The following is a 13,814-nucleotide window of genomic DNA, read 5'->3' as shown; positions in this document are numbered from 1 at the left end:
AAAGGATAAATGTGTGTGTGTAAGTTTAAAAAGCAAATAGCTATAGTATCCTACCCATTGTATAAGAAAGAAGGAGATGTAAGAAAGTATGTCTGTTCATTTGTGCAAAAGAAATATGGAAAGGATAAACTAAAAAATGAAGAGAATGGTTACCTATAGGGCATAAGTGGACAAGGAATAGAAAGAAGGGTGGAATTAAGTAAAGATGAAAAGGAAAAAATACTTCTTAGTATATTTCTATTAGTTCTGACTCTTAGAGAACCACGGTAACAGTAACATTTCACATAGCACCCAAAATAAACGGTTCCCTTTTTTGAGTGGAATTAAAATGGAATACAAACAGTAAAAAATGAACCTAACTGCATTACAAATAAAAAATGTAACCATACTGAAGAGAATGGGAAAGAAAAGACCAAATCTAAGTAAATTTCTGGACACAGTATTTTGATTGGACACTATAAGGCTAAAAACAAAAATCACTGTACTGTTCTCTTGTTAGTACAGGAGTATGGGTTTGCAATTCTGTAACTATTGTACGTGTATGTGGGGACTGAACAAACAAGTCAATAGGGATCATTAGAGACAGAATTTTCACTGAGGAAGAAGTTACACATGAAGAAAATGGAGAAGCTACAGTGATCTGTATTAGAATTGGGGGTATCAGGATGGACTCGTGGGTTTAAAATATATGCAGTTAGATATAGAAACATATGTGTGTGTGTATGTGTAGATAGACATACATATGTCTCCTAGCTTTGTGTGCTGAGAGGGCCTGCAAGAAATGATATTTCAGTAGCAACGAACATACCCAGAAGCCAGATCTTGATTTCTGAACACCATTTTTCAATTAAAGGAACTCAGGCTTTTTGGAGAAACAGTTGATTCTAGTGCTGGAGCAAGACATGATAAGCTGAAACATTTAGTAGTGCCAGAAAGTAAGGAAGTACTCAGAAAAAGGACAGAGGCATGTCATAAGGACACAGGAAACCAAACGGAAGAAGCTAATAATGATAGTATTGGATTGTAATCTGTAGAATAAACTGAATACCCGGGAGTCCACATTGAAATAAATAAAAATTGAATAAATGTGTGTGAAGGAGCAGTCTTTCTTACAGAAGAATTCTAATGGATAAATGTAGAAGGAATAAAGAAAAGAAACCCACTAGGCAAACCTCAAAGGAGTTATTGTTGCAAGCAAGATCTACCAATGGATACTAAAATCAGTGGGTAAAAGTTTTACTTGAAACAGGATAGTTTCATAATCTCAAAGTATCCTCACCAAGATATTTATCAGTTATAAAGGGAAACACAGTAACTTTACACTGGAGAAAACTGGCATTCACCAACCTAACCAAGTAATCAGGGTAAATATTACCAGTACTAAAGTTTACAGATATCATGTGCCCCTTTAACCTGATGCACTGAGAAGGACACAGCATCACTTCTGTGATGTTCTTGCCAAAAAAAAAAAAAAAAAATGCATAACCTTAAAAAAATTGTATAACCTCTGTTTAATAATGAGAAAACATCAGACAAACCCATACAGAGGAACATTCCACAAAAGAATAACCAGTACTCGTTGAAATGTCAAGGTCATGAAAGAGAAGATTGGGAAACTATTGCAAATTTGGAGGAGAGTAAAGAAATACAATCATGAAGTATGGTGTGGAATCCCGAATTGGATACTAGAATAGGAAAAAAGGACATAAGGAGAAAAACTGGTAGATAAAAAAAAAAAAAAAAAAGGTCTGTGGTTAGTGCACAAATGTTAATTTCCTCACCATTAAATATTGAATGCTTGCCCCTAAAATCAGAAATAAAGCAAGGCTGTATGCTGTTTCTGCTTTTATGCCATATGGTACTAGAATTTCTAGACAGTGCAATAAAGCAAGAAAAATAAATAAAAATAATTAAGATTGGAAAGGAAGGATCAAAATTGTATTTACTTATAAACAGCATGATTGACCACATAGAAAATTGTAAGAAAGCCACACACAAAAATTAATAAGTGAACTTAGTATTGCCATGGGATAAAAGGACAATAAACAAAAACCTATTGTATTTTTAATATGCTAGCAACAAACAAGTGGAAATTTTAAAACTTCTGTTCTTCACAAGATACCATTAAGAAAATGACAAGGCAAGCCACAGAGTAGGAGGAAATATTAATCATCCTTCTCTGATAAAGGATTTATATCCCAAATATATCAGGAATTCTCACAACTCAAGAAAAGGGAGACAACCCAGTAAAAAAAAATGGGCAAAATCAACAAGGACTTCACAAAAGAAGGCGTTTGAGCAGACAACAAAGCTACATGAAGATACTCCACATCTGATAACATCAGGTGTTGCCAAGGTTGTGGAGCCACTGGAACCCTCCAACATTACTGGTAGAAATATAAAATGACAGCTACTTTGGAAATCTGTTTGGCATTTCTTAGAAAGTTAAAGATATGTTACCATATGACCCAGCAATTCCACTCCTAAATAGGATGGGCAAAGCTAATATAAGGTGGAAAAAAAATCAGATCAATGGTTGCCTGGAGCTAAGACAGAGAATGGGGATAGAGAGACCACAGAGGGGCCCAATGGGGCAATAGAAATGTTCTCCATCTTGAATGCAGTTATCTGGGTATATACACTTCACAACTCACTGAAGTTGTACAATTAAAATGAGTGCTTATTATAGGTAAATTAGACTTTAATAATGTTGCTTTTAAGAACAAATATAATAATCAGTTAATGTTTACTGAGTATTTATTTTAAGTGCTTTCCATATTCTGCATCATCTTATTGAATTTTCAAAACCATTTCATTAGGTAGGACTTTATCATCCCCATTGTTCAGCTGAGGAGACAGATACAGATCACAATAAAGAATAAGCATTTGAACCCAGGCCATCTGCCTATAGAACCTGTGCCCTTGACCACTGTGCTACAGGGCTAGAATATCAGGTATCTCCCCCTCGATATTAATAAAGTTCATCCTCAGGACGTGCTAACCAAGCTCTTTATTTGGAGCAGCCAAAATAAGTGAGTATAGACACAGGAAATGAAGGGAAGAAGCAAAGGAAGGGGCAGCCTGGGGTAGGCTATTCCTGCTACCCATTTGGAATCACCTGGTGCCTGGTCCTTGCCCCACCCTAGACTGACCCAATTAGAATCTGTGAGGTGGGCCTGAGAACCCGCATTTTAATAAGCCACCATCCCCACGTCTGCCCCAGTGAGAACAGTAGAGACAGGTCTATGCAGGGGAAAGTCTGTGTGTCAGACCAACCTGGGTTTGAATCCTGACCCCTGCTGACCCTTGCGTACCTTTCTATGCCTCAGCTTGCTCATCCCTGCAATGGGCATCAAAATAGTACCAACAGCTTAGGAGGGTGGCTGGGAAATTTACCTGATTTGAGGGAGAATGAGGCATAGTACCCAGCACAAAGGGGGCACTCAATATATGATGGATTCAAATAACAACTGAATGAGGGACCAAGCTCCACCCAGCACCTTTCTCTCTCTCCTTCCTCTCTAGGCCCCGGCCTGGCCTTTATTGCTTACCCCAAGGCTGTCACCATGATGCCTCTCTCCCCACTGTGGGCTGCCTTGTTCTTCATGATGCTGATCTTCTTGGGCCTGGACAGCCAGGTAAGCGGGAGAACCCAGGCTGGGAGGGCAGGGAGGCCAGACACTGCACTTGGGAGCAGCTCAGGGGCCTGATTGCCACCTCTAGGTGCTGCTTGTCAGGGCCCTGCTTGCTGTCCCCATGTGGTCTCCTCTCAGCACCCCCTTCCAGGCGGTCTCCTCTGTCACCCCCAGATGCACCTGTATGGGTCCCTCCACGTCTTCCCAAACATACTTTCCCTTACCCAGAATTCCCAACTCCCAATACAAAAATTTTTTTTAATTGTTAAATACTTCCATTTGGTGAAAATATTTCTGCCTAGTAGCACCACTTAGCAAGCAGGAAGAAATTCTCAGAGAGAGGCTTATAGTTAATGGCATATCTGAGGGCTCTGTCCCAGTCAAATCGTGGGGGACACAGGAACACAGAAAAGTACCTTCTTCCTTCCTTCTTCTCGGTGTTACGGCCCCCCAAGGCACTCCAGGATGCCACAAGGGTCCTCAGTACCACCACCAGCTCCCACTCACCCCACATCCCACCCATCTGCTCTCTTCTCATTGTTGCTAATAGGGCTCCCCCCACCCACCCTGCACTTGGCAGCCTGCCTTCCTCAGTGAAGGGTGTATAGTTAGAACTAGCAATTTATCTGTGCACGTTTTCCGTTTTCTCCTCACGAAGGCATGCATTTAATCTCACCCTGTAAAACTCACCCCAGCCTGCACTCCCAGCCCTCCTCCAGTCCTCTCCTCGGCTTTCCAGCCAGACCCCCATGGCCTCCAGTCACTCTCCACTCGACGAAATCCACCCTTTTGCCTGCTGTTCCAGCACAGCGGGCTTTCCTGTGAGCCCCAGTGAACATCTTCTACCCAAGGCTGGAGGCTGTGCTGTCAGCCTCTGCGGCAAGGTGCTACGCCCCACCCATGACCTTGTGCAAGTCGCTTAGCACCCAGACCTCATGGCCGGTGTGTCTGTCAACCCAGCCAAGTCCGATCTCCCCCCTGGATGATTTCTCAGAAACTGCAAAGCTGAGTTGCTGAAGCACCGGGTGTTCCTGCTGATAATCTTCCCTTCTATTGTTGAGGGCCGAGGCCTCGGGAGGGATTGGCAGCTTGTGCGTGACAGTGACTGTCCTGCAGTGGGAGGTGGGGGACGGGGGCCTCGGCTCTGTGAGTCCCTGGGGGTGTTTAGTGGAGCCAGCACTTGGGCTGAGACACTGTGCTAGCAAGGGAGACCCGGGGGCCCAGTGGGCAGGTGGTGATCTGCTCCCCCCCCCGTGTGTGTTGTGCTATGCTGGGACCACATCCTCTGTTCTTTGTCACAATAACCACATGGACCGAGGACCCTTGTGTCATCCCCATTTTGCAGATGAAGAAACTGAGGCCGTGTGACCAGCTGGGACATGCACCCAGGTTTTTGTGCCTCTTAGCTACCGCATGCTCTGATGTCTCTTCAGTTTGGGTCCTGGATAAACAGCCTTCTCTGAATTGCATCTCCTTCCTTCCCTGGGGACCCCGGAGAAAGGATGAGTGCAGCCAGCCTTACTGTAGAGACAGGGTAGCCTGGAGGCTAGGAGCCTGGGCTTTGGGGTCAAACAGGGCTGGGTGTGAGTCCCAGCTCCATGACTTTCACTAGCTGTGTTCCTCTGGGCTAGTCACTTCACCTCTCTGTGCTTCAGTCCCCTGCACAGTGAAGTTGGAAATACCTTTTCTGAGGGGGTAGAAACGAAAAGTAGAAAGGATATGGGTCCAACAGATGGCCCCAGGGAAGGGGGTATCTCAACATGGTGACCAGTAAAAGAATTCTTTACTCTTTTTGCTGCCCTCCCTCTTGGCAGTCCAGCACAGTGGTTAAAGCCCAGTCTGTAGAACAAGATTTCCTGCTTCCTACCCAGGCTGTATCACTGAATACCTCTGTGACCTCAGGCAGGTGGCCTACCCCCTATGCTTACACGTCCTCACTTATGAAACAGGGATAATAATAGTACCATAGAGATTAAATAAATTAGTATCTGTTAAATGCTTAGAATAGAGCGTGGCTCACCATAAGTACCATGCATTTGCCATTATTTATTATTATTATGAATTTATCAACCTTTTCTGAGGCCTTTCCTCTGTGCCACTGGAAAGAGATGAAAATCCAGGGTCCCACCTTGTAAGGGGACAGATATAAGCAAGCACGGGACCCATGAGGTGAAGCAGAGGTGGGAGGGCTGGGGTAGAGGAGAGGAAAGGTCTGTTCTGCCCAAGTTGGGGGCAAGAAGGAGCAGTCAGGAAAAGGCTTATGCAGGAGATCTGCCCATGGTCTGGAAGAACCCAGGGAGGAGGGTGACTGTGTGTTGGGATATTTGGGCTGGGTGTTGATGGTTGAGTAGGAATAGAAGTGACACCGTGCGTCTGGCCCTGTCTCAGCATGGTGGGATACAGACAGGGGCTCAAGCTGTGTTGTCTTGAGCCTGCCCGGTCTGGCCGGGCCCAGAGTCTCCCACAGCACAAACACAAGAGCTGGGAGTTGGCTCGCCTCTGATTGCTCTCCAAGCATCAGAGGGGTGCTTGCCCAGCAGAAGCAAAGGACAGGGGAACTGTCACAGTCCTAGAGAATGAGGAAATCAAGCTCTGCCTGCAGACACTGACCAGAGCCTGCCACTACCAGAGCACTCACTCTCAGGATAGGTACAGAGACGCCTATCTTGCCTCCCAGACAGCGTCTCACTTAAGTAGTCGACCCCAGAACAGGGCCCAGCACGTAGGCTCCTGATAGGAAATATGGGGGAGAAGGAGTACTAGCTTTGGAGTCAGAGACCCCAGTTCAAGTCCTGACTCTGCCGCTTCCTTGCTGAGTGACCTTGGGCAGGTTACTTCCCCTCTTGGAGTTTCAGGGTCTCCATCTTTTCCATGCACTTGCTGAAGTTCTATTAAGTGCTGGGATTGTTGTTATTCTTGGGCCCTCTGTCAGTGTGAGTGTGGGAAGGAAGGTAAGGCCAGCGGGCGAGAAGCCCAGGGGTTAGACGTGTTGCACTTGTCCAGAGCCAGGGCCGCTGAGAACCGGCTTTCTCCTGGACTTGACACCATCCTCTCTGCCCCGTCCAGTTTGTGTGCGTGGAAAGCCTCGTGACCGCTGTGGTGGACATGTACCCCAAGGTCTTTCGGAGGGGCTACCGGCGGGAGCTGCTCATCCTGGCTCTATCAGTCGTCTCCTATTTCCTGGGCCTTGTGATGCTAACGGAGGTGAGCCATGTGGACACAAGTAAGCAATGTGAACACGGTAACGTGACGGTTAAGTGCCTGGGCTCTGGCTTAGGCAGGTCTGAGGTCAAAGCCCAGCTCTGGAATTGGCCATCTGACCCTGAGCAGGTCTAGCACAGGTCTAGGACTCAGTTTCTCCTCTTTGTAATGGGTTGTTGTGCAAATCATTCGAAGTTCTCCTTGAGCCCCTAGCATAATGTCTTACGCGTGTGAAGGCTCAGCTAAAGGTCACCGTGGTCGCTACCAGACAGGAGTGAAACTCAGAAAGGGAGATACTGGGTTTATCTGTAGTCATGAGCCTCTGGATGCCCGGACCACTCTCACTGTAACTTCTGGGTGAAAGGGACAGTGTTAGCTATGCACCCTTCAACCAGGTACTGCTCTTGGACTAACATTCAGAGCAGGCTTTTCTGGGACATCACTGAGAACGACACACATGAGGATGTATGGCACCTTCAGGCACTGTGTGTCTGAGCCCCAGAACCCCTTATGTATCCCTCTTCTTGCCTCTGCTGGGCCTGTGGGTGAGGAGGGGTTCACCATTAACCCCTCAAATTAAGACTCTCTTGGGGCACCTGGGGGGGCACCTCGGTTAAACGTTAGACTTCAGCTCAGGTTATGATCTCACGGTTTGTGGGTTTGAGCCCCATGTCAGGCTCTGTGCTGACAGCTCAGAGCCTGGAGCCTGCTTTGGATTCTTTGTCCTCCTCTTTCTCTGCCCCTCCCCAACTCTGTCTCTCTCTCTCTGTCTCAAAAATAAATAAACATTAAAAAAAAAAAAAGGACTCATAATACCATGTTTCTCCTGCAACCATCCTGTCCAATAAATACTTTCTCAAGTACCTTGAGATGGTGACATTAGGTATCTTTTCCCCCATACTCACAAAATTAGTTAGTTTAAAAAGAAAAAAACACAGAAAACTGTTGCTGGGAGACAAGAAGAGGTTTAGTAAGAAACGTGGAAAGAGAGGAGGGAATTCCAGATCCATCAAAGCGGCTGAGGTGATACTGAGGTCGGTCTGGGGAATCTTGCGCATCCTCTGCTTCTCAGCTCAGAGGCTGCCTCCTGGAAGCCTCCTCTGCTTTCCTTCCTCCAAGCACTTTGTTCCAGGCTCAGCCCAGCCTTTCTCCCACCTTAGAATGACCCCTCCAAGCACCTGTCTCTCCCCTACCAGGCTCTGAGGTCCTTGAAAACAGGAGCTGGCCTTGCTGGGCCGGTGGGCTCTCTTCCCTTGGGGCCTCATAGGGGGCAGGCACTCAGGGCGTGGTGTCTGATTAGTGTTCCTAGTCATTGTCACATTAATGGAAGTGATAATCAGCTTTGTGCAAATGAATGGTGTGGCATTCTATCTCTCCTCTTCCCACTGGGGAAACCAGCCCTGCAGTGAGCAGGGCTTCATTAAGTGCTGATTCATTACACAAAGTAGAGTCTTTTGTCACCTACGTACAAATTGGGGGGTTAACGTGATGAGTTAAAGGGGGCTGGTGGGGACTGGGCTGCAAGAAGATAAGCCGGGCTGTGGGCGTGGATGTCACTGGCCTGGAGCAGGCGGGCAGAGGACCCTGCTGGACCTCCGGTGCTGGGGGCCCCAGGCCTCCCAGAGCCTGCTTGCCCACCCTTCAACCTGAGGGCGTGGATCTGCCCAGGGGTGCCTCCTGGCCCCCAGGGAGGAGCTGACCATTCATCAGCAGATGCGTGGGCTTCACATGCGACCTTCTGCCTCCCTGCAGGAAGATCCGTGAGTGAGCGCAGCAGGAAGTTCAGATGGCCAAATGGGCCGTGTCCGCCCCAGCCTCCACAGTAATTGCCGGCGAGATCCTCTCCCTTAAGTATACACATTTAAAGTTCGGCTCTGGGGAAGAAATAGGCCACAGATTTCTTGTCTTCCACGAAGGCATTGTGGTGGAGGGTTAAGAGCACAGGCTGTGCAGCAGTCGGCCTAGGTTGAGTCCTCAGCCCAGTGACTGGCTAAAGCCGGATGACTCTGTGCCTTGGTTTCCCCCATCAACGCCGAGGACAGCAGTCATGCCTGCCTCGTAATTAATTACACACACTGCAAGGACCAACCAGACTGAGACCCAGCACGCAGTTCACTCAGAGCCTGGTGCTTGGAGAGCGCTGCATACGCATGTATGGTGTTCATGGAAGGAGACGCTCAGGAGAGCCCTTGGGAGTGTGGTCTCTGCTTTTAACTCAGAAAGCCACGCCCACTGCTGGTCGCAGAGGAGCCTCCAGTTGGCTCCTTACTCTCACAGACCTGAATATCCACCATGTCCGGCACCGATGGGAGGCCCCAGACCAGATACGGCCCAGAGATCCCCTTTGTTTCACCCCCAATGTGTTTTTAAGAACGTGAAGAGGTTGCCAACTATTCAGGAGAGAAAGATTTCTCAGGAAAGCCTGGATTTCTGGCATCTTCTAGAAAATCTGCATATCTGGCCACACTCAGACCTGCCTCCCCCAGCGACTCAACCAGACTTGTGTGTGGCCAAATAGCACTAGTCCCCACCACTTCCTGCCAACTGGGCCAACGTCTCTCCCTTGTGTTACCTGTCTGGCCCTGTAGGCACTGAGATGTTGCCCCTGATGCAGCTGAAGAGATGTGAGGAAATAGTCCCAGCCTGTGTGTGGAAATAGTCCCAGCCCAGTCCAGATGTGAGGAAATAGTCCCAGGAGGAGGCCCTGGGGGCTGTGGGAGCACAGACCAGAAGCTTAATTCCAATTACGTCCCTGTGGCAGACACACAGGAGGCTGTCCAGGCTTTGTCCTGGCCTCTTACCCTCCTGTCCTGGCATTCACAGTGCCTCCCCAACCAGACCCTCCTTCCCTTTTCGACTTTTATTTCTCCTGCTGTTGGTTGAGTTCCCCTAAGGGCAGTCACGTATTATAAAGATTTTCTGTAAGGATCCCAACCCTTCCCACACCTGTAGCTGGCCTCCCCGCCTCCCCCAGCCCAGATGCCATCCCTCCTTTTTAGGAACCTTCCCGGATCACCTTGGCCACCTGAGCTTATACCTCCCAGGCCTTTCCCTGAAGTCCATCATCACAGATGTATATACCACAGAGCTGGCCCACGCCAATCCTGCATTCCACAAAGATTGCACACCTAGTCTGTGCCAAGGCCTTGACCAGAAATGGACACAGCTGTGGACAAGCCATTCAGAGTCCCTCCCCCATGGGGCTCTCACTCCACACAATTCAACTTGCAACTATCAGGGACCTACTTCGAGCCAGGCCCTGCGCTGGCAGGAGACAAAACTGGTGTGGGGGCCTCCCCAGCAGAAGCCCAGAGCTAATAGAGCAGCTGATGGGAAAACTTGTTTTAAAAACTGTGAATCCAGAAAATGTGCTATAGAGGCTTTCAGGGAGGGCTTCCTAGATGAGGTAACATTTGAGCTGAGCTTTGAAAGAACTTACCAAGCAAAAGGGAACAGCACAGAGGTAGGACGATCCCTTGGTCTGTCAGGGTGAAGCGTGTTGAAGTCGGTTGGTAGGAAGGCAGACAAGTCCGAGTGAGAGGGCAGCTGTGACTTTCAGGCTGCCTGAAGCCAAGGGGTAATGTTAAGCTGTGGAGGCACATGGTTGGATTTGCGTGTTATAAAGGTCCTGGTGAAAGCTGATGTGCCCAACATCTAGAGAGAGGGAGACCTGTGGGGAGGCTGTTAGAGCCATCAGGGAGAGGGGCTGAGGCCACCTCTGGTTTTCCATGTTGTCTTTGGCATGTGGGGAACAGAGACAAGACAAACGATTGCAATCTGAGCAGCCCCAGAGGGTGGAATCTTATGGGGTGCCCAGGTGCAGAAGGGATATCGTTTGGGGAGGATAGGGAGAAGCAGTCTGCCCTGGTGGAAGTGACTCCTGGCCGATGGTAGCCCCAGGGCAGAGCAAAGGCCTTTCCGAGGCCAGCTGGCCAACCCTGCTCTCCCATGTGTGTTTGCGTCCCTCTGTCCATGTATCTGTCCTCCTGCTCTGCAGGGTGGCATGTACATCTTCCAGCTCTTCGACTCCTATGCTGCCAGCGGGATGTGCCTTCTCTTTGTGGCCATCTTTGAGTGTATCTGCATCGGCTGGGTGTATGGTGAGTAGAGGCCGGGCCCACCCACACCCCAGCAGCCGGCCGTGGTGCCCAGCATATGGACGCCTGGGGCCTGGGAGGGCTCAGGTTCTCCGTGGCTTGTCTGCATCTGTACCTCTTCTTCCTTTCCTCAGGGGCTCGGCCTTTCATACTTGTCAAGAGAGTTTCTTACTCTTACACCCCTGCAGCACAGGGAGGGGTTCCAGACTCAGGCACTGTGACCTTGGGCCTGTGCTTCTCTGCCCCTGAGCCTCAATTTTCCCATCTGTAAAATGGAGTAGCCCTCGCCATGTCTACAAGTAGGAGATAGTGTGGGCAAAACAACAAGCACAGTGCCTGGCCCTCAGTCAGCAGCTGCCTTGTGGTCCTCCTGTTTCCTCCTATATCCTATGAGTGGATGAGGATCTGGCTCATTGGTGATGGACACCCCCACTGGGAGCATAGCTTGGGAACAGGGCCCCCTGTGGGCTGCCCTACTCATTAACAGTCCAGCCAAGCAGTCGCCTTCAGAGCCCTGCCCCTGCCCCCACGCATGTTAGCCAGGCCCAGGGTCTGCCTCTCAAAGGGACCACCTTCTACTTTGCTCCCAGAAATGTTTCCTCTTTACTGTTTCCTGGGCCTCACTGCCCAAGGTCAGTGGTGTTCCCAATATCAGACCAGAATTCCTCCTACTGCAGTATATTCTGAAACCTCACATACATAACATCTTGGTAGCTGTTCAGTGGTAAATAAGGTCCCTGCCATCATTTGTCTGTCTCGGGCTGGGAAAAGCAAACACTTCTAGCCTTCTGTCTGAGTCTTGTACAAAAATTCTCTGGGATGTGTGTGTGGCTGTCTGTTTTATCCTGGACAGGAAGCAATCGCTTCTACGATAACATCGAAGACATGATTGGCTACCGGCCACTGTCGCTCATTAAATGGTGCTGGAAGGTTGTGACCCCCGGGATCTGTGCGGTAAGGGCCCTGCCAGAAGCTGCCTCCAGCCCGCCCACCCGCTTTTCCACTCTATCGCCACAAGCCTGGCCAAGGCTGAAACTGAGGAGGTGATGGCCCCCTGGGTGACCCTCTGTGAATTCAGAGTCCACGGCACCTGACAGCTTTCTAAGTTGGAGTCATGGGGTCAGTTTCTGGGCTCGGCCAGGGAGGGGCCTCCCTGGGATCCCAGCTCTGCCACCAGCTTGCTGGGTGACCACAAGCAAGTCTTCTCCCTTCTTGAAGCCTTGGATTCTATACCCACAAGCTAAGTGTCCGGGGCCTGTCTCCGTGGGGCCCAAGGATTGTACCACGGACAGTGTTTAGCTTTGCAGTTAACTGAGAAAGCCACAGAATTGAGCGTAAAGTTGGAGCTCATGCTCTGCTCCTCAGGCCAGACCCTGGAGGGGACTTTGTGAATGGATGTTTGATAAAAACTGCAGCCCCGCTGCTCTTTACCAGGTGCTTGGCATGTGAAGCATCTCAGAGCATCTTCACAAACCATCATGGTTTTGAAAGGCAACTTTAAAAGCAATGCCAAGAAGTAGCTAGGGAAAAATGAAAATCCCTGATTGGGCAGAGGCGGTGGATGGGGCTCCTGGGGGGGGAAGGAGCTCCGAGCCCCAAGGAGGCGCTGGGCCCTGTGGGCGTCCCTTCCCTGTGCCCGCAGTGCTAGCGATCCTGTGCAGCGCCTCCCCTGTCCAAGACCATCACACAGGCCTGCAGCCGGGCCCCCAGGGACCTCTCCTGTCTCTCCACAGGGCATCTTCATCTTCTTCCTGGTCAAGTACAAGCCTCTCAAGTACAACAACATGTATACCTACCCCACCTGGGGCTACGGAATTGGCTGGCTCATGGCACTCTCGTCCATGCTGTGCATCCCACTCTGGGTCTTCATCAAGGTGTGGAAGACAGAGGGGACGCTGCCTGAGGTGAGACAGTCCCGGGCAGGAGGCCAGCTGGCAAGGGCAGCTCTGAGGGGGGCTGAGGCACATGCAGGGACTGGCTCTGCCTCGGGTGGGCCAAAGAGCAGGAGCAAGTCCATGGGTCTTACCTGAGCAGGGAGTGTGTTAAGAATGAGCCCTCGTGTGTCTCTCAGGGAAGCCACTACCAGCCCCTCCCTTGCAGGTGTTCATTGTTTCCGTTATGTGAGGTCATCAGTATGAGGCCTTGAGGTTGGGCCAGGTTCTCTGAGTTTCCTTATCTGTAAAATGGGGACAACAGCAGTTCCTGACTTACAGAGGGTTTTATAAGGACTTGGTGAGTTCATACAGGGAAAAGCACTCAGACCAGGACCTGGAACAGAGAGTGACCAAGTGGTAGCTTTTACTGTCCTGTTAATTCATGAAGGACCCCATACCTGGGGCGAAGGGAGGGGGAACACCTATCCCGTGTCATCGCCGTGCCAGACTCTGTACATGCTGTATCTCCTTTAGTCCTCAGAGCAAAGCAGGTGCTGGCCTCATTTTCTGCATTCAATAGGTAGAGAAACTGAAGCTCGGAGAAGTTAAATCATTCAACCCAAAGTGAGCATCACACAGCCAAAGCTTAGCAAACCAATTTTTTTAAATTGAGATATGATTGACATATAGCATTAGTTTTAGGTAACAACATAATGATCTAACATTTGTATGTATTGTGATCACCACAGTTAAGTCTAGTTAACATCTATCACCCTGCAGTTCCAAATGTTTTTCTTGTGATGAGAACTTTTAAGATCTATTATCTTAGCAACTTTCAAATATATAGTACTGTATTATCAACCATAGTCACCATGTTGTGCATTATGTCTCTATGACTTCTTTATTACGTCTCCATGAAGTTTGTACATGTGGACCCCCTTCACCCATTTCCCCACCCACCCCCACCTCTGGCAACCACCAGTCTGTTCTCTGTATCTTTGAGCTCT

At 49.1% G+C, this 13,814-nt stretch overlaps 1 protein-coding gene across 2 annotated transcripts in view; it reads left to right on the top strand.

Annotated features, from left to right (window-relative positions):
- SLC6A11 (solute carrier family 6 member 11) overlaps nucleotides 1-13,814 on the top strand; it is a 135,014-nt gene that overhangs the window by 115,728 nt on the left and 5,472 nt on the right. For both annotated transcript variants that reach the window (XM_086697428.1, XM_086697427.1), the window contains 5 exons: nucleotides 3,526-3,638; nucleotides 6,702-6,839; nucleotides 10,834-10,936; nucleotides 11,787-11,887; nucleotides 12,667-12,837. In XM_086697428.1, coding sequence (XP_086553554.1) covers nucleotides 3,526-3,638; nucleotides 6,702-6,839; nucleotides 10,834-10,936; nucleotides 11,787-11,887; nucleotides 12,667-12,837 — 626 coding nt within the window. The remainder of the gene's footprint in view (nucleotides 1-3,525; nucleotides 3,639-6,701; nucleotides 6,840-10,833; nucleotides 10,937-11,786; nucleotides 11,888-12,666; nucleotides 12,838-13,814) is intronic.

Source organism: Puma concolor, chromosome A2 (genome assembly GCF_028749965.1).
Source record: "Puma concolor isolate L17-30 chromosome A2, mPumCon1.1.hap2, whole genome shotgun sequence".
Classification (NCBI taxonomy): domain Eukaryota; kingdom Metazoa; phylum Chordata; class Mammalia; order Carnivora; family Felidae; genus Puma; species Puma concolor.
The sequence above is the reverse complement of the archived record's forward strand: the minus strand, read 5'-3'. Positions and strand labels throughout refer to the sequence as shown.